This window comes from Planococcus citri, chromosome 2 (assembly GCF_950023065.1).
Source record: "Planococcus citri chromosome 2, ihPlaCitr1.1, whole genome shotgun sequence".
In the NCBI taxonomy this organism is placed as follows: domain Eukaryota; kingdom Metazoa; phylum Arthropoda; class Insecta; order Hemiptera; family Pseudococcidae; genus Planococcus; species Planococcus citri.
This window is the reverse complement of record NC_088678.1, coordinates 45246362-45265119: the sequence shown is the minus strand read 5'-3', so window position 1 is coordinate 45265119 and position 18758 is coordinate 45246362. Positions and strand designations below refer to the sequence as shown.

Sequence of the window (18758 nt, the reverse complement as noted above, 5' to 3'; positions counted from 1 at the left end):
GAAGTAATTTCTCAACATCAGACTCGATAGTCTCGAAACAAACACCAATCTTTTGTAGTAAATAATTTATATGTACAAGAAAACATACAGGCATGTACACACACTGATAATAAAAATAGCAATTTTAATAGTTTTCAAACAATTTAATGTCTTAATATTTTTAATTAGACACGATTTATACTAAGATGGTTCAATAAGTAACGAATTTTTTGTAAATAATTATTTTCGAACCGGAAAGCCGACCAAGTTGAATAACCTCTCGACAAGTAGAGTAAAACGTTACTCCTTCAGTAATTGCGAGGATGTTTATTGTACTAGCTTCGGCTGTTATTTCAATCACAATAAGTGCTCGCAAAGAGATTGGCTCAATTATTTGAAATTTTGAACAAATATCTTCACCAGCTCTTATTCTCATAGCTAATTTACATCACAAGAAGTTACAAACAACTAAAGAAGCTAGAACCACGAACGATCCAGCAATCGAAAGAGTAATTAACACGTTGAGAGGTCATTTGGTTTGACTAGTCCATTGGCTCGAGAATTATTCACAAAAAAAGATAACATTTAAGCCACCGCAGCGGATACAAAAAAATGATAAATTCACGGTATTTTCAAAAATATAACAAACTGTTGTAACAACAAACGCTTTAAAAACGAATACAAGCGTTAGCTGTCAACTTCGATATGAATAATATATAGATTAAACACAGATGTAATATTTTTTAATGCGTTGTGTTGCTAATATTATGCCTTTTACGGTAACTAATATCGAACTGTTTCGATTCCATACAATCATCTATCGCGCATATTTCATGAAATTCCGTAAAATTTCGAGTGAAAATGTAACATATGAAGAAAAAACGAACAAATGAATATTTACATTGAATTTAGACTTATATAAATCGCATACACACATACAAAAAAAAAGTAAAAAGAAAAAAAGACAACTAAAAGTACAACTTAATCTTTGGATTATGTAAAATGAAACGCCAGACGGCAATTCTTCAAGAAATGAAAACCGGAAAATGACGACTTTTAAAAAATACTTCAACGATGATATTGTAGTTTATAATGACATAATGGCACTAACTTTTACCGTACAGTATAAATATAGAAATATTTATACCATCGATACACATTAGGTAGGCTTTGCCAATACAAGATATCTGAACAACTACATGATTTCCCAACTTTTGTTCCGAACTTAAAATCACACGAGGTATGACTCCAGATCGTAAAATTTGAGGAATGAAGGATAAATACATAAGCGAAATAAAACATATAAATTAACTGCTTCAAACAACGGGTTGATCAGGTACCAATGACAAGAAAAATGTACGTATTGCGAGCACAGCAACCGCGATTGGCGATAAACGCTCTTGAATCGGAGGAGTAGGTTCTAGTGGAGTAGTAGCGGTTGCCGGTGTCTCGTTAGGTGGGTGTTCATTAGCTGCGCCATTAGCGTCTTCCGGTGTTGATGGTGGGGTTGTCGCAGGAGGTGGATTTACTCTGTCATCGTTTTGCTGATTATTCACATTATCGTTATTCTGATTATTGTTATGGTTGGCGATATTATTATCGTTATTGTTATTGTTAGCGTTGAACTGATCGTTTTGTAGACGCATATTTTGATGCCTAAAAATCAGAAATGAATCGTCAAGTACAAAATAATACAGCGAAGTAGAATTTAAAATAAGAAAAAATTGTTCCACGATGAAAACTTACCAATAAAACATACACAAAAGTACCAATACAACCAAAAGACGTAACGGAGTCGAATAGAAATAAACTACACTGAAAAGTACCACAACACGGCTCAGTACATAAAACCAATCTAACCAGTCTCTGTTATTTCGGTTTTCATCATCATCGAGGTCATTTCCTACAGCACCAACCGCTGAAAAAGTATCAACAAAACATAACATTATCTACATTTTCCTTAATACTTCAATTTGATACCAGAACACCAGAGATTCGTACGAAAAAAATAACCGTACCTGGAGCCGGAGGATCAGGTACATCTTCCTCAACAAGAGGAGGCCTAACTCTCGGTAAATTATTGAAATTATTAACGTTATTGTTCGCATTATTAAACAGTATTCCTGCAGATTGACTTGGCGTTCTGGATAATGGATTTGACATAGTAGTCATATATCCCAAACCAGGTTGACCAATCCTGAAAAAAACATACAATACAAAGTTACGAAGTTTTCTCATTTTAAATAACGTAAAGTTGAAAACAAAGTATAGGTAATGCGAAAAGAATGGTGGGTAAATTATGCAATGTAAGCTGATGAAGTACATTGTATTGGTAATAAATACGTATAAATAGATAAATACAGTTTGCAATACTTTTTCGCGATGACGTTGACAGTAATTACACTTCAGTTGTGTATCATATTACGTATTTCGGTTGCAGTCGTTGATAAGCCACAAGAGTATTGAATTTATCATTTAAAACTGAATTTTATGATTTTAGATTTATTAAATTACTGCTTTCATTTCGTTCAATTTTTTCAATTTTCATTTTTAAATACTTGCGAAGACTGAAGATTAATCGATTATTCAAAAAGTATTCATTAATATAAAATTAACGGTTAAACGTTGCTCCAAGTCAAGACCGATAGTTAATTTCATCGCGTGTAAGGTCACCGTCAACATTCAAAAAAAAAAAATCAAAATCACTCGAACATGAAATCTAGTATGTTGAATGGTTTAGTAGTTTAGCTGCATATTTTATAATTCTAGAAAACTTCTAGAAAGAAAATAACCTCAAGCAATGAGAATTTAAAAATTAATTACACATAAAAACGAAATCAAATAATGATTTTATAATTTCATTACGCTAATTACTAAACACAGTAATTACGTAAGTAGAAGTACATCGCAACAAATAACATTGTTAAAAATCGAGCATTGAAAACTTGTAGATTCCTATTCTCCAAAACCACTTCAACACAATATAAAAACTAACATAAAATTGGAGATGTTATTTTGTAAATATGAAAACTTACATTTGCATATACTGCGAAATATACTGAGCATAAGCTTGCTGCATCATCGCTAATTGATTCGCGTTAATATCATTAACGCCACCAAAAGCGTTTGCACCGGACCAAATAAATCTCGTATCAAAATTATTCATCGAGGGTAACTGATTTGGATTCACTGATCCGAAGAACGGCGCACTTGATCCATTAAAAGGGAAAGTTGGTGTATTCTGGGATGACGTCTGAGACTGGGTATGATCATTTTCTTGGTTGACAGCTGCGACGGAAATTGATTTTTTTCAAATATGCGATGTCTAAATGTACTCATAAATATGTATAGGACATTTACCTTGAGTATTAGAACTGTGAGACGAAGTCGAATCGGTGGAATCAGAACGAGGCGTAGGTTTTTTCACCGTTTTTTGCGTACTCATTTTCGAAGCACAAACTAAATGCACTGTGTGATTTTCTTGTCCTTCGTACGTACGCAATACATCTTTAAGAATGGCTGTATCCGTGAGTAATTTACCCGAATAAATGAGTTTCTGTTCTTCGAGTTTCTGGGGAAAAATTGAATCATGAATTTAATTACTCGAATTTCTAACCATACGTAATAGAGATTAAAAGTACTTACTGGTTTACTAGGATAAACTTGAGATAGGTAATCTTTTAACTTTTTGATGGACCAATTCAAATGGCATTTTATGGTTTGATCAGCTATTTGTTGATTGGGTGCTTTAACAATTATGGTAACGAAATCCGATAAAGAAGTGTCCACACTTCCCATGATGAATATTGAAAATCCTTCCTACCATAAACCTGCGAATAACAATGATGTCTTTATAAATCATACACAAATACCGTCTTAACTGGTTCGTTTTAATTGTGGGTGATATTAAATTGACGCGAACGGTTCGTTGGAGATGAAAAAATTAATCTTCCGACATCAAATAAACTTCAACTCAACACAAAATGTGTCGAACACTACACGAAAAAAATGATGAAACTTTAATATGTTGTAAAACAAAATGTGCGGAGATACTGAAATACTGAAATGAAATCACTGATAAGAATTTATCAAGAACTAAAACGCAGCAAACATACGTTTAAATAAATCAACTGCGACATTTTAAAATTATTGAAAATTATTACCTTTAAAGTTGTTAGGGAAACGGTATCTCTCGAGCAAATTTGTGCCAAAGGTAATAAGGTTTCACGAAAATTTACACGCAAATTAAAAACGTCGTTTATTCAAAGAGACTTCAAACTTTTCTGCTAAAAGAAGTAGTTTCTCGATTTTCTAAATTATCTCGGACATCATGCAATGTTGTCATTGAGCAGAATATTTGGATGCTTTTCATTGGTTTATTTTCAATTACCAATGATTACGAACACCAATCATAATGGAATGCCTGTTGTTGTTGTAAATGAAATGTAATGTTGGCAATATTGCAAACTATAAATCCCTCTAACGCTTTGATATTAAATAAAATTGGTATTTGGATCATTATTGTAATTAACTAATTATTTTAATGAATTATTAGTCAATTGAAAAGTGTCCAGAGGAAACAGCATCACTATAGTTAGTAGTGAATTTTAGAAAATTCAAAGATCATTCAGTCAACATGAAATTAATTTTTTGACGTTGCAGAGGCTACATTGATTCAGATTTTGAACTCTAGAAAATTTTTATCAGTGGAAAATTTCATTTTCAAAATAGAATTTGAAGTGATCATGGAGAAAAACTCTTGCCGTAAATCTGATTGAAAATGCAGTCTTTCTAAACAGTGAAGAAATATTTCAACGTAACCGCTATCGTTTTAATTGACTAGTAAGTGTAGAAATTTTTATACTATATATTTTGGGTACACCAAAATACCAGTCTTAATTTTGAATTTCTGCCTTGAACGATATTTTTTGAGTACATACTGACCAAATGGAGACTTACCTGAGTATAAACTCTTCTTTCTCTTCATCTTCAGCAGTTATCGTATTAAGCCTCAAGGTGCATACCTATACGTTTAATTTAAATCAAAAATCTCCTTCGGTAAAGTACTCAAAAAAATTGGCTTCTAAAAAATGGAAGTGTGATTTTTCCTGAAAATTTTCTATTTTGACATATTTTTTGTAAACCATGTACAGTTGTCAGTAGGTAACATTATGCCATTCTATAAAGTATTGATAATTATATTCGTAAAAAAGGTTGATCAAAAGAACACCTGCAGAAGATGAATCAAGATCAAGAATCCAAAGATTCCAAAACACCATCTACCAACGTTGCGGCGTATTCCACTCCATCGCTATCTCACAGTTCTGCTACGCCATCAACTGCCGGGCAAAAGAAAACTGACAAAACCAAGAACTTATTCGCTGAATTTCAAGACCGAGCTACCTTTAATGAAGCTGTTGAGCGAGATCGAGAAGATTACGAAGAAGTATTACATCAAAAACGAATGACTTCGATATTGAATGAAGTTAAATTTCTCGAAGAAACTGACTGGATGTACCCGTGTGTTGAAAGTATTTTAGGATTTAAAGATGAAAGACCTATTATGTTAGCCTCGTGTTATGAAAGCGCCGCTAATTTGGCCGAAGCGCATATGTTTCGTGCAGCGAGAGGAGCTGATAGAACTGCTCAATAATTTTATTCTTTGCGCTTTCAAGTATTCTTTTTTTTTGTGATTTCAATATTGTGTTTTTAAAGGTAATTGTATATTGCATTATTTTTTCATTAATTTTGTATCATGGTTATGTTCGTATCTTTATTTTAGTTTTGATTCCTTAATATTTACAATAAAAGCTTTCAAAGTGAAAAATCACACTTTCAATTTTTCTTCTGTTTGTAAAATTAAAAACTAAGAAAATTCACGCGTCGGTAATTATGTTTTCAGATATTGAAAATAATCATGAGTAAACTTCGTCACGCATCCTCTTTGATACTGGTTACAAGGAATGGATTGGTAAAAAATCCTATTGCCAAAAATAATGACATAAGTACAGTAGCTCTAAGGAGAAGTCAAAAAGCTTCTCATTTTCCGGACTCGTATGTTTTTCCCGGCGGATATTGCGACCCAGCTGATGAAAATCCTGACTGGTTGAAAGTCCTTCCACAATCGGAATTAAATGTTCAATTAAATTTGAAGGAAAAACTTCCCGAGTCCTCCAGTAACTCAGTACTACCAAAAGCAGTATCGCGTAGAATAACAGCGATTCGAGAAACATTTGAAGAATGTGGAATACTCCTATGCAAACAAGAAACTAATTCGATAGAATTTTTGGCAAAAAATTACGAGCTTGAAAATAAAGACATCTGGAGAGAGAAAATACGCAATGATCCATTTGAATTTTACAATTTTTGTCAAACGTATAAATGTTTTCCCAATTTAAAATGTTTGCATCTTTTGAGCAACTGGATCACACCAATTACGTATTTGAAACGCTTCAACAGCATATTCTTCATTGCCGCTGTAGATCATGAAATTGAAAGTGAAGCTGATCACAAAGAAATTCAAGTGGTTAAGGTAATGCAGATTTTTCATCGTTCAAAGTAGGTATGTAGTTATACGTAAACAAATTTTCAGATGAGATTATTTTTCCAGTGGGGCCCAGTTAATTACTTTCTAAACGATGAAAACATTTTTTTACCACCTCCTCAAGTATATGAATTAATGCGACTACGGAATTTTGCCAACTTCGATGTCTTATGCAAATTCCTCACAAAATTAGACAATACTATTTGTGAAGCTTACTTACCAATCCATGTAAATACATCAGATGGATTTGTTATGATACTACCAGGTAAAAAAAAATGGGTATTATAATTTAGGTACATATATAAATTATTTATATTTTGATACTAATGATTTCGATATTTATTTTTATTTTTACCAACAACGTTTATAGGCGATGAAAAATATGAAGAATTTTTGAATATGTTGACTGGAAATACAATCGATTTGGAATATGAGATTGTTCGATTTCGTGGAAAAATAATGAACAGAGTCGAATACAAATACCAAGATGGATCTAAAGCGACTAAAGCTGAAGCCATCGTAAAAAATGTTGGCACCGATAATTTGACTGATACACATTTACAAAGTAAATTATGAACAATGTGATAGTATACTAGGTCAAATTAAATCGTGACATGAATGCTATGTCACCGTATTATCGTTAATTAATGGGTTTGTATTGGTAAATAAATTAACCATTATGCAGAAAAATTGTATTAATTTAGAGAAAAATCAGAATTTGATAGTGGTACAAAAACAAAACAACTCAACAGGACATTAATTAAATTTTACATCACAGATGAACTATATCACTCGGGTATACCAACTATAAAATTATTCTTCGGAGAACACGTTACAGGAATCATTTTTGCAAGATAGACGCGGTAATTATTTTCTTCAGCGTGAAAGCAACGGTCAGCGTCTATTATTTTCATGCATTTTTCACCCTGATCTGATTTTGAATATTCATCTTTATGAGTCTGATCGGCGCTATGTCCCAATACCAAGTAATCTTGAAGTGATACAGAATCATACATGAGTTTACTTTTTGGGTAATGAAGTACGTGATTTTCCTAGGGAAAAAACTTCATTTAATAAAAATCATTTCTGACATCTGACACTTGGATGTACACAAAACTAAATTCCATCATACCTGTACTTTTCCGTAACAGCACGGAGCCACCACAAATTTACTTCGACTTTCAATGCATTTATTGATTACAAGATCGGCAGCCACACCACAAGCGTGCAGACTAACTCCAAGCTAGAAAAACGCCTATTTTAGAATCACATCATAGAAATCAGATTTTCTAGTACTGTAGCTCTAAATCAATACCTGAAAATCTCCTTTGAAATAATCAATATTCGACTGAATTATATGCACATTTTTCAGTTCCAGACGTTTTATTCTGTCGTATGCTTTCTTCAATGAAAATTCTTTATAGTCTAGCAATATAACTGAACAGCTCGGCAATAAGTACGCTAGTAAAATTCCTATGTGTCCTCCTCCACAACAGAAGTCAACTACGATATCATTTTTTCCAACAATCTAAATAACAAAAAAATTAAACGATTATTTATGATACGTTACAATCGTTAGAGTGAACAGCTAAAGAAGAAAATATACCTTTAAAGCTGCTTTCACGATATTTTCTATCTGATGTTGTTTTCTGGATAGTCTAGTATCGGGAAGATCGCCTCCTTTTGGATTCGCATCATGTGGTACATCATTCCACGTAAAATTTTCATACAATATCGAATTATCGTGATAATCGCGATTTTTTAGAACATCCATTGAATCAACTATCTTTAAAACTTTGTCAATTTTTTCTTGTTTCGTGAAATATCTTCTGTCAGGATTATATCGTTTGGGATCACATTTGTACATGCTTTCTTTTTTCACAGTTGGTATACTAAGCGGTAGAACAGCAAACGACTTTTGTATTGATAAAATTTTCGCACACAGCGATATTTTTTCCTGCGAACACATCAATTCATACCACTTACACGTTAACGGTATTAATGATCGCAAATTCTCGATACCGTACAACGCGAATGAAATGTGAATTAGAGGAAATACGATTAAATCAGAAATCAACAACTCCGCTCCCTCAACAAAACAATGCTCAATAGTAGCGCCGTCTTTCTCAACATTCCCATTCTTCTTGGCGTATAAAGATGCCATTTTTCGAATATTATGCGTTCGCACAGGCTGCAGTAGGTGATATTCCAATCGAATCAAATCTTTGGGTATCGTCGCACTGGAACGGACTAGAATACTTCTAACTGCTTCTATTAAATCAACTTCGCAGAATTTGGTCCAAATGGAAAATTCCGCACAAACTGAAAGACAAGCTCCTCTGAAACCAAGTAACCACTGATAGACTTCGAATGTTTTGATCATCTGAAATGAACACATTGAGTAAATTATACAGTATTTTTCATTCTTAAATTTCATTAAAATAATATAGGCTTACTTCGCGTATCACTGCACAAAATCCACAAATACTGTAATGCTCGTTCAAAGAATAAATGGGTAAGTGACAATTTTTCAAAGATACATCAGTAAAATCGTCAGTTTTACATTGAAAATTAATATCGCTGACGTCAACGACGACAGTTTCTTGTTCTTCCAATTCCGGATCAATGATGAAATATAATGGTAGAATTCCATCGTTTTCATACTGCAGGTATTTGTAAATAAAAAGTAACACCGCTGTTTCTATGCAGCAGGTTACACAGGTACCATCTATTTTCAATATTTTAACGTATATCGTCGTCATGATCTGAAATTGAAAAGATATACGCAAAAATGAAAAAATAACTAAAACACGTAAGTTTCAACAGAAGTTGTTGAATTCACAACCAATAAAACACTCACCGGTTAATAATTATTTCTACGCGTAGTTGTATAATTGTTTTTGAATTCTGAGCATAACTCGTCTATTTAGAACAGCTTTTCTGAAATAGGCTACTGCTGTCGATACAACTGCTAAACCAAACATACAACTTTCGAATTTCCAAAACTTGGTTTCTTCGATCCAGCTAACTTTGGCACAACTGAAAACAGAAAAACAGTGTAAATAATCCTTAAATCGTGTTCGTTCAATGGAAAAAGTTCGTCTTTTGAATGAAAAACGCATACCTTCTATAAACTTTGCCACTCGTTTCACATTCTACAGCTTCCTTATAACGTGTTTCTTTACAAGCTGGATTACTTTGACTTGTGATTTCAAAATCTAATAATTTTTATGGATTTACATGACTAATAAACAATACATGTACCAAATAGTCGTTTACTTTTTCAATTCGTTTTTACCTGTACATGGATGGCACTGTTCAATTATTCTGAATGATTCCTTCAGCCAACAATTGGATGTCTGGTTAGTGCTAATTGTGGCAACCAAATGAGTATTATTATCCGTCCAGTGACTTTCAATAATCAGAACTAATAATGTTAAACTGAAATAACGGGAAGATCGATGAATTACATAGTATTTTTTAAAATAGGTTTTAATAATAATAGTAAAATGCTCACCCTCCTAAAAACACAATGCTGATTAACATACGTTTGGCAGAACACGATTCAATCATTTTGTAAGCACATGCAACAGCCCATATTATTTACTTATATAGAACAAATGTTTTTGAAGTTACGAGAATTTCATAACAGACGCCTAAATTATGATCTAACACACAAATTTTCAAGAAATTTGAGATGATTTTTAGAAAATTACGAAGGAAGAACTGTGCACATGCAAATGCGTTGATTGATAAACCTTTATCACAAAGAAAAGTAAAGAAAAGTGGGAGGGAGCGAACGCACCAATCATTTTTCCTCGAAAGGATTCGCTGATAAAAAATTGGAATTTGATTCGGATAAATAAATTCATCAGCTGATGGGAAGGAAATAGCAGGAAAGGGCATCTATCCTTTTATTCCTTTTCCGTAATGTGATTGTGAAGTACGAACGTCGAACACCATCACAAATTTCAATTTTCATTCAGTACTGTATCAATGTTCAGTACCATCTGTGTTCTTTTGGCAGAATGAGGTAACGCCAGTTGTTGAGGTCGAACTTTTCGTTTCCAGGTTTGGTGTTCGGTTAAAATTGTGAGGTATGGTCTGAAAAAGTTGTGAATTTCTTCAAATGAATAATGTGAGTACAATAACTGTTTTTTATTTTATTACTAGTACAATAAATAGTAAGTTAATATACTTTACCTTCCTTTAAAATAAAAATAGAACTTGACGCCCGGCTTGATAAAAGTTACTGGAGTTGCATTTTTCAGTTTTCATGAATTTTCAAAAAGTGTTTATCGCACTTCGTTTGTATTTTTCAATAATTGTTCAATTATGTTTATTCAAACTGCAATGCACGTTATATTACTGCATTGGTATAATCTATTATTTGTTCATCTTTAGCGATGAATTACCTATTGATATTTTATATGATTGCATTTCAGGTGTGCATACTTAAACTTTAGAATGCTGAAATTTGCCATCATCTTCGTTCTACTTAATTTGGCGAAACCAGGACAGTTTCAACATGAAGATGTATACGATGACGAATTTCTTCAATCATCTGATCAAATGCTACGTAAATTTTGGGGTATTCAAGATGTAACCACCTCAGTTGGAAAACTTTTTTACTACAAGGTGCCCAATGATGCATTCAAAGGGACCATTCTATACTACGATGTGAGTTTGAACTACCACCCTTATTCATATTTCTTTCTCATTATATGTATTTGCACAAATATAATGGTTCATTCCACTGATAAAATTTCTCATTCCAATATTGCTTGATTAATTTGAAAATTAACACTGAACCTGTAATGCAACTGACCGTAAAATATTATCAAATTATGAAAGATAAGTAATTGAATTCTGCGATACTCTTCAGCGGAAAATAATTATTTTGTAAATCGAAGTTTGATCACTCCCAAAGTAACACCATTCACGTTGTTATCGTTGTATGTAGGTATGTTGTACATGAAAATTGAATTGGAAAATAGGTATCTTGTATTTGCCCAAAATACAATATTAGTAGAGAAATGTTTCACTCTTTGATCTCTTCACCAAACGTTTTTGTTGTTTGAAATCAGAATATTTATACTAATTTTCAAGTTTACAGTGTACTCGTAAAATTGAAATTATAAGACAGTTTTGTGTCTTTGCTCAAGTCTATCATTCTCAGTCTCATGAAAAGTAACTTGAACCATTTGACTGAATTTTATAGAAATGTTCAGTAATTCTTTATCATGCAATATATGGTGACTCATAAGGTCATGATTACAAACCATCTCTGGTTAGGTTCATAAATTTACACTTTTCATAATTTTCTGATTATCACACTATCGAATTAGTTAACATGAGAGATAATTGATATGTTGATAACTCTGTATGTTCTTAAAATGTATGTTGTATGCGTACCTGGAATAAATTTATGATAGGATGCTTAATATCGCTGGTGTAGGTCTGAGTACAGATAATTACAGAACGTAGATAAGTTTCTTCTTAGTAAATCTTACCCATTATTTTTTAAAGAAGTGAAATTATCTCTTAAATTATATTTTTACTTGCATATAACTGTAAGAGGTGGAGATCATAGTAGATTTACCAATTTTGAATCGAAAAAATATCAAGTACCTAGACCTACTACCTACCTAGTACCTACAAAAAAAAGAACAGTTTCGGCGTCTGCTGTAAAATGTTGTCTAACCGGAAACAGCAGTTTGAAAATCAAGTATATGCGGGAAAATTAACGAAATGACGAATAAAATTATAATTACCTAATTTCAAAAGTCAATTACACGAATATCGATACCAGTTCAGCGTTATTGTGTAATTATAGGTAATATTGAATATATCTAAAGATAATATTGGTATAATGTTTAACAGGTGGTTGGTGATGAAAATTCCACATTACCAAAATGGATGATTTATGACAAAAAAACCGCAGTGCTTGAAGGAGTACCGTCAGTAAATGATGTTGGAGATACTAGAATAAATGTTAAAGCCTATGATAATAAAGGACAATCTGTCAGTGATATGTTTGTGGTCGAAGTTTACCCTTTATGGGAAACTAACACTAATAATAAGGTAATTAAAATTCTTTAGGAAGTACTTATCGGCTTCCTTACACATATTTGTGTACTAATAATTTCAACTTGGAAATTTGGCTCTTGAACAAACAATTATTTTTATTGTTTGTTATTTTTAAAATTATTTTGTTGATTTTTTGATCTATTTGTTTTGCTGTGAAGTCTGCGGAGAGACTTTTTATAAAGGTTGCTAAATATAAACGCAAATCTAATCATTTTACGATATTTTATAGATTCTGTTTATTGCTTTTTAATATAGTTTTAGGTTTTATATCCTTCATCATAAGTGTTTAAAATGCATGCAAATATTTATCAGGAATTAGGTACCTATCTAATCAAATAATTTAATTCTAAATTCACTAATATGGGCTCTCTTACTTATTCTGTTTTGTAGAGAAAATGTAAAAAAGGAGAAGGAGTAATGATGATAACTCTCATCATTAATGAAAATTTTGACAATATTACGCCTAGGCAAAAAATACTTGCGTTGAGAAATTTAGCAAAATATTTGCATTTACCTGTGGTAAGTTAAATTGGTATTTGTGGCAAAGATAGGTAGATACTGTTTTATTTCGAGATAAATAAACATACTTCTTACAGTTACCCATAAATATTTTGAGTGTAAAAAATACTTTTTTTTTAGAATACGCTTCTATTTTTAAATTCAAAAGAAAACTTGGGGAGTAATTCTGAAACGTCAGTGTTTGGTAATGAAGTTAATGAAAAGGAGGAACAAAACACATCAGTCATTACCTGGCAGGTATGTGTATTTTTTGTTTCAGTTAGTAAGTTTTAAGCCTTTGATATGTGATTTGTCGTTGTTTTCAATTTTCTTGTTTAAATTCTTAATTATTAGATTGGCTGCAAAGAGAAGATCTGGGCAGAAAAATTACAGATCGTAGAGATAGTTGAGAACTACATGAAAGATGGTACCTTAGCTGAACGATTACAATTGCCTGTCTTGCGTTGGCAAATTGCTTCGAGCTTTAATCCTTTCAGAACACGAAGACATGTAAGTAATTCAAAAAAAAAAAAAAAATGTCAGCTTAATTTTTTGAGTTTACTTTAAAGGATATTGATTTTTTTCTCAATTGTAGACTGAACAAAATAATAATCGTCTGAAAGACGATGATAAAGACGATGCTGGTTTAGATGACGATGCAGATGAAGACGATGAAGTTGATGATGAACCTGAATTGGATGAAGATGATTCTCAATCTGAAAACATTTTACCCAGTTCGGCATCCCCTGTGTATCCCGAAGTAACTAATACTCAACTATATCAACCCGGACTTAAAACATCTAATCCACGTTCAAATAAGGTTACATTTGCTTGAATACATTTTATATTGTGAAGAAAGAAGAAATGTTAAATAAGTTCGATATTATTTTTCATTTTCAGATACCAATTATTGATAGCGTTATTTCAAATCAAACATTGTCTAAACTTAAAATCAGTCCCAACTCAACGAGTTTTTTGTTATCATCTGAGCAAACAGATAATGATGAAGACACGACGGTAATGGAAGATAGATTGGAAACAACTTATTGCTTCAGAAGTCAATTTACATTAAATATTTCATGTTTACTGTAGGAAGCCATAGAGAATTTGGACGACCTAATCAACTGGACCAAACAAAACTATTCGTCTGGTGTTGATGAGCGAGGAGTGCAAGATAACTTGGATTCTCCTATTTCTAATGGCTCAACTACAAACGTTATTAGCAATGAAAAAAGCACAACTCAATCACCGAAACGTTACCCGCCACAGGTTAAACGTAATTTTGAGCAAATCCTCGTCGAAGCTGGAAAGCCTCTCAAGTAATTGCTTCGTTGCTGATGACATAAATGGATAAAAGGAATGCAGTAATGATTTCTTGATTTCTGTGTTATTTTTACAGAGTTTCAATTCCTGAGGATATTTTTATTGATTCTGAAGATGGAAACACACGCAATCTTACTTTAAAACTCTATAAACCGGAAGAATGTGTTGTGTATGCACCGTGGATTGATCTAACTGAAAATCAAGAATTACATATATTGTGCGTTGAGTTGTAATTTGCCCTGTATTTCTATCTAATCAAGTAATCAATGAGCCTGACGATTTTATGATTTTTTTAAATGTTTGTTTCAGCACCTCTTTGGATACAATTTCGAAGCACGAGCTAACATTGGAAGCGAAAGATTCGGATAATATGAGCGTTAATACGAGTATAATTGTGAACGTGCAACACCCACAAAATGCTCGCACCATCAATTTTGAAATTTCCCTTCATTTCAAGTTGCATGAAAATCAAAACTTGACAGTGCCTATGCTATTTGATGTTTTGAATATAGTAGCTGGATTCTATAGCGATGCAGACTATGGGAAAATTACGATTCGCAATGTCACTTGCAATCCATTTGTCCTCACTTGGGCCAATACAACGTTACCCAGAGATCACTGTGATAACAAAACAATTATGAATTTAATTAATGTTAGTAAACTAAATTTCTTTTAAATTTGTTTAAAAATTGTTTATAATGGATGTGGTGTAGAACAGCTGCGGACTCTACCTAAAAATTTTAATGCTCCGTTTATTGGAAACCGAATTCATCAGCTTCGTTTTTATTTCGGTTGAAAGTCCTCTACCTCTGATGCGCCTACTGCCATTATAAACAATAATTCACGCTCTTTGTTTCTATGTCTTTACTTTGGAATCATTTTTACAGGTGTTAAACAAGGAAGCTTCAAGTATGGATGTCCAAAAACATGTTTATCTTGCTTTCGAAAGAAATGGCATCATCGTCGAAAAATTAACTTGGCGGGGAATCACACTTTGTAATGAAATACCACTTCCGCGGATTCCTATGACAGAAAGGAACAATTTCCTACCAATTCTTCGCAACAGAATTGATAATATTACCGCAACTGTAGGCGAGTTGATGGTATTGAGAGTTCCTGAGGTAATTTATATTTTGTTTTGTTTTCTTAGCTTAAGTGATACACCCACTTTGAGTGTATTAATTTTGAAAATGTCACTTTTCAAGGATACGTTTTTCGATGCTGACGAACCAAATGGTCGTAATTTGAAGTTGAATGTGTACACTGTGGACAACCAACCAATCAGTGCTGATAATTGGTTACAGTTTGATACAACTAATCAAGAATTCTACGGTTTACCTATGTCTAATAATGTTGGATCTGTTAAATATCAATTGGTACGGTACTTTTTCGAACACAAACTCAAAATTAATGGCTGAAATGATACATATTAAAAATTTTCAACATTTTTATAGGTGTGCAATGACAATAAAGAAGACACGGAAATTATGAAAGTCAGGCACGTCATTGAAGTAGTTGTGGAGCCAGGTGCCAAAAATAATTTCAACGTAGAATTCAGAATGAAGCTTAAGAAATCATACGATGAGTTCGCTAAATCACAACTTTTAAAGAGGACATTCGTCGAAAAACTGGCCAAATTATTTGATGATAAAAACACTTCATCTGTTGTGATTAGCGGTTATTCTCCTGATTCTTTGTCGTCAAATTCTCTGATTATTACGTGGCATAACAAATCGTTACCATTCAATGCCTGTGATGAACCAGAAATCACCAACTTGAGAAAAGTGAGTCATTTTATTTTATCTTTAAAAAATGATTTGAATTTGTACGGTAATTTGTTTTGTTTTATAGGTTCTTCTAACAGATGAAATGAAACTGGAAAATAATGTGAATGAAGTTTTGAAGCCAGACTTCGAAGCTGTTTCCATAGATATCTCTCCCACTGGTATTTGTGAAGGTAGCTTAACAGAACATCATATTGAACCGCCTGAAGTTAATACTGGATCTCAAGAAATACATGCTATCATTTTTGATAACATTTATTTCATCAACTCAGTCCTTCCAATAGCCATTATCATCGTTATGATATTGGTTGCCAGTTTGATCGCTTGCGTATTGTACAGGTATGCTATTTTCAACCTAACTTCTTTCTGCTAATTTTATATCAGATTTAAACGTTTTATTCAATTATAGAAGTCAACGCAGTACTGCAAAATGGACTCTGGGCGATGACGAAAAAAGGACGTATCGCAATAAAGGCATTCCTGTTATATTCCAAGACGAACTGGAAGAACGTCTGGAACCCACCAATAAAAGCCCCATTATATTAAAAGGAGAAAAACCACCTCTTCCACCTCCTGATTATCAGAAAGTTCCTCCTGTTGCCACAACAGCTTTGTTATCTGATTTCGATGACTCGTCACGTCAACAAGGAAGCGGAACTTATTCCCGTAGCATGGAACGTAATGGACGCTCCAAACCAACGCCCAATTACCGAAAACCACCTCCTTATGTTCCACAATAATTTTCATCTAAATTGTTGTGCTTTTTTGTTTCCTATTCTGTACTTAGATTATTGCATTCTTTTAACCATAGATTAAGATGTATAAACTTTACAAATTCCTTTTGAAAAACGTTCAAATGTAGACTTTTTTTCTCCAACATACGAACAGTTATTCAATTCGTTCCTTGATTTTACCACAGTATTTCAAAGATTGCAGTTGTATTATATTGGTCCTCTTATTTCAATTATTTTCTATCAACTTTTTTCATTTTTTACTGATTTTTCAATTTTAATTTTTGTAGTTATTTGTATAGGTACTTAGTAGGTACCAGGTACCTAGGTTGGTAGTTAGGTGTTTTGTTTCTTTCTCGAGTTTCTCTTATTGTAATTTTAACGATTTTTTACGTGTTCATTTCGTTTTATATTTGTGAATCGGTGTTTCGTTATTTTTATAATTTTATTTGTGAGTCTTACGTGTTGAAATGTTGGTATTATTTTTCTTTTGTTTTATAGATGTTAAATATTATCAAGTTTAGTGACTTATTCTTGGAATTTGGTATGGTAAACAATAATTGAACTTTGTTGCATTTCATTTATTTTTTATTTTTAAGTCAACTTGGATATTTTTTTAGGTTGTTTTCTTTTATTGTGTTAGTGTGATTTGTAAAACAATAATTTTTCCAATTTCTTACGTAATCTATCAAATAATGTTACATATCTTGAAAATTCATGTGCTTATGAATCAATTTAAAATATGTACATGTTGCATTTATAAGAGGAATAAGGATTTTATTTATTTTACCAATGTCAAAAGTATTATGAACATATCTAAGGCATATCAGAGTTCTAAAGAAACAATACTGTAATTCACTGGTTGATTTTATGTTTTTATTGTTGATGATCAATGTAATTATGTTGCAACTGAGTTTAAGTAAGTCTTCCTTTGTTAAATTTTGTATTGTATAATCGCAGCTGACTGCACAAAACTCATCTTCATGTTGTGATTTAAAATGTAGTTATAACATAGGTGAAAGTTTTACGTTCATATCCAGTTTTAATGTTAACATTCTATCCTCAATCAGTATCGAATATTATTTATCATGTACATCGGTGTATAGTGTAAACTAGTCTTTTTAAAAGATTGGCGTTTCATTTCTATTTTTTTCTTGTAATTTTTACACTGCGTCACAAATTCAAAAAACGGATACCTAAATTAACCATTCACATACTTTTTCCAAACGCATCGCACAACATCTAAGAATTGAGTAAATGTGGCCACAAGAGAATCACCTATCAAAAATTATTCTTTTAAAATTTCGTCGCTCTGTTGCTTCTTCTTTTTGGCGAATTTTTATGCGTTATGCGTTGGGAAAAAAAAGTATATGTGAATGCAGCCAAACAAGTCATTAGGTTAAGATTTTTAAGATCAAAGGATATTGTATTTAATGGTCGCGTATATTTTAATTTTTCTCAAATAATGGAGCTTTGGAAGTAGATTTTTCTAATATATTTTTAAAAATGATCTGCATATTATTTTTGAGTACCTATTCTCACAACAACGCTAAAGATCAGAGTATGGTGCAGGAGAAATCGTATTTTATTCGTCACCTACCTGAGTATAATTTGACGGGCGAGATCATGCTTGTGGCACATTTACCTGTTTATTGTTCTTTCAGGAGGAGGATTCATTGACACTTCACTTCACTAGTAAAACTGTATCTAAAAAATCACTACCTATTTGAGTAGTTTGGCATACAATATGTGAGATACCGAAACCGAAAAAAGTTCAAAAATGACGGATAGAGCGATGGACTTCTCGAC

General features: G+C 32.4%; 5 protein-coding genes across 6 annotated transcripts; 2 read left to right on the top strand and 3 right to left on the bottom strand.

Annotated features, from left to right (window-relative positions):
• Window positions 1-122: 122 nt before the first annotated feature.
• Window positions 123-4330, bottom strand: Herp (Homocysteine-induced endoplasmic reticulum protein). Its single transcript, XM_065350620.1, has 7 exons — window positions 4143-4330; window positions 3625-3809; window positions 3340-3550; window positions 3015-3267; window positions 1998-2176; window positions 1726-1897; window positions 123-1635 (listed from the first exon to the last, which is right to left on the bottom strand). The coding sequence occupies exons 2-7, from the start codon at window positions 3775-3777 to the stop codon at window positions 1296-1298; spliced, it is 1308 nt and encodes a 435-aa protein (XP_065206692.1). The 5' UTR covers window positions 3778-3809; window positions 4143-4330; the 3' UTR covers window positions 123-1295.
• A 319-nt stretch (window positions 4331-4649) lies between these two features.
• Window positions 4650-7213, top strand: LOC135836050 (acyl-coenzyme A diphosphatase NUDT19-like). 2 transcript variants are annotated; one of them, XM_065350625.1, is made up of 4 exons: window positions 4650-4821; window positions 5882-6511; window positions 6590-6788; window positions 6894-7213. In XM_065350625.1, the coding sequence occupies exons 2-4, from the start codon at window positions 5897-5899 to the stop codon at window positions 7097-7099; spliced, it is 1020 nt and encodes a 339-aa protein (XP_065206697.1). In that variant the 5' UTR covers window positions 4650-4821; window positions 5882-5896; the 3' UTR covers window positions 7100-7213. The 2 variants fall into 2 exon arrangements, with proteins under 2 accessions (XP_065206697.1, XP_065206698.1); XM_065350626.1 differs by lacking the exons at window positions 5882-6511; window positions 6590-6788; window positions 6894-7213 and adding an exon at window positions 5193-5806 and having other exon boundaries at window positions 4667-4821.
• On the bottom strand, window positions 7201-9524 carry LOC135836043 (glutathione S-transferase C-terminal domain-containing protein homolog). The gene is made up of 6 exons (XM_065350618.1): window positions 9384-9524; window positions 8980-9288; window positions 8130-8906; window positions 7839-8051; window positions 7656-7766; window positions 7201-7575 (listed from the first exon to the last, which is right to left on the bottom strand). Exons 2-6 carry the CDS (start codon window positions 9283-9285, stop codon window positions 7312-7314), a joined length of 1671 nt encoding a protein of 556 aa, XP_065206690.1. The 5' UTR covers window positions 9286-9288; window positions 9384-9524; the 3' UTR covers window positions 7201-7311.
• On the bottom strand, window positions 9400-10096 carry JTBR (jumping translocation breakpoint protein JTBR). Its single transcript, XM_065347921.1, has 4 exons — window positions 10041-10096; window positions 9822-9964; window positions 9648-9741; window positions 9400-9562 (listed from the first exon to the last, which is right to left on the bottom strand). The coding sequence occupies exons 1-4, from the start codon at window positions 10094-10096 to the stop codon at window positions 9400-9402; spliced, it is 456 nt and encodes a 151-aa protein (XP_065203993.1).
• Window positions 10097-10333: 237 nt separating this feature from the next.
• On the top strand, window positions 10334-18459 carry LOC135836039 (dystroglycan 1-like). The gene is made up of 16 exons (XM_065350613.1): window positions 10334-10661; window positions 10969-11203; window positions 12407-12607; window positions 13004-13132; window positions 13253-13369; window positions 13466-13621; window positions 13707-13931; window positions 14012-14128; window positions 14204-14430; window positions 14511-14651; window positions 14744-15086; window positions 15322-15555; window positions 15640-15810; window positions 15889-16218; window positions 16286-16557; window positions 16628-18459. Coding segments are annotated over exons 1-16 (3231 nt in total). The 5' UTR covers window positions 10334-10659; the 3' UTR covers window positions 16959-18459.
• Window positions 18460-18758: the final 299 nt, after the last annotated feature.

Coding starts and splice junctions, on each gene's coding strand:
- Herp (XM_065350620.1), bottom strand. CDS start 3,777: ATGGGAAGTGTGGACACTTCTTTATCGGATTTCGTTACCATAATTGTT. Junction 3,551..3,624: donor AAGTTTATCCTAGTAAACCA/GTAAGTACTTTT, acceptor ATTTTTCCCCAG/AAACTCGAAGAACAGAAACT. Junction 3,268..3,339: donor TCACAGTTCTAATACTCAAG/GTAAATGTCCTA, acceptor TTTCCGTCGCAG/CTGTCAACCAAGAAAATGAT.
- LOC135836050 (XM_065350625.1), top strand. CDS start 5,897: ATGAGTAAACTTCGTCACGCATCCTCTTTGATACTGGTTACAAGGAAT. Junction 6,512..6,589: donor AAGAAATTCAAGTGGTTAAG/GTAATGCAGATT, acceptor TTATTTTTCCAG/TGGGGCCCAGTTAATTACTT. Junction 6,789..6,893: donor ATTTGTTATGATACTACCAG/GTAAAAAAAAAT, acceptor CAACGTTTATAG/GCGATGAAAAATATGAAGAA.
- LOC135836043 (XM_065350618.1), bottom strand. CDS start 9,285: ATGACGACGATATACGTTAAAATATTGAAAATAGATGGTACCTGTGTA. Junction 8,052..8,129: donor TCGTGAAAGCAGCTTTAAAG/GTATATTTTCTT, acceptor TTTGTTATTTAG/ATTGTTGGAAAAAATGATAT. Junction 7,576..7,655: donor GCTGTTACGGAAAAGTACAG/GTATGATGGAAT, acceptor TTTTTTCCCTAG/GAAAATCACGTACTTCATTA.
- JTBR (XM_065347921.1), bottom strand. CDS start 10,096: ATGATTGAATCGTGTTCTGCCAAACGTATGTTAATCAGCATTGTGTTT. Junction 9,965..10,040: donor AGCATTGTGTTTTTAGGAGG/GTGAGCATTTTA, acceptor CCGTTATTTCAG/TTTAACATTATTAGTTCTGA. Junction 9,742..9,821: donor ACAGTGCCATCCATGTACAG/GTAAAAACGAAT, acceptor AAAAATTATTAG/ATTTTGAAATCACAAGTCAA.
- LOC135836039 (XM_065350613.1), top strand. Junction 14,431..14,510: donor GAAGCTGGAAAGCCTCTCAA/GTAATTGCTTCG, acceptor TTATTTTTACAG/AGTTTCAATTCCTGAGGATA. Junction 15,811..15,888: donor GATCTGTTAAATATCAATTG/GTACGGTACTTT, acceptor ACATTTTTATAG/GTGTGCAATGACAATAAAGA.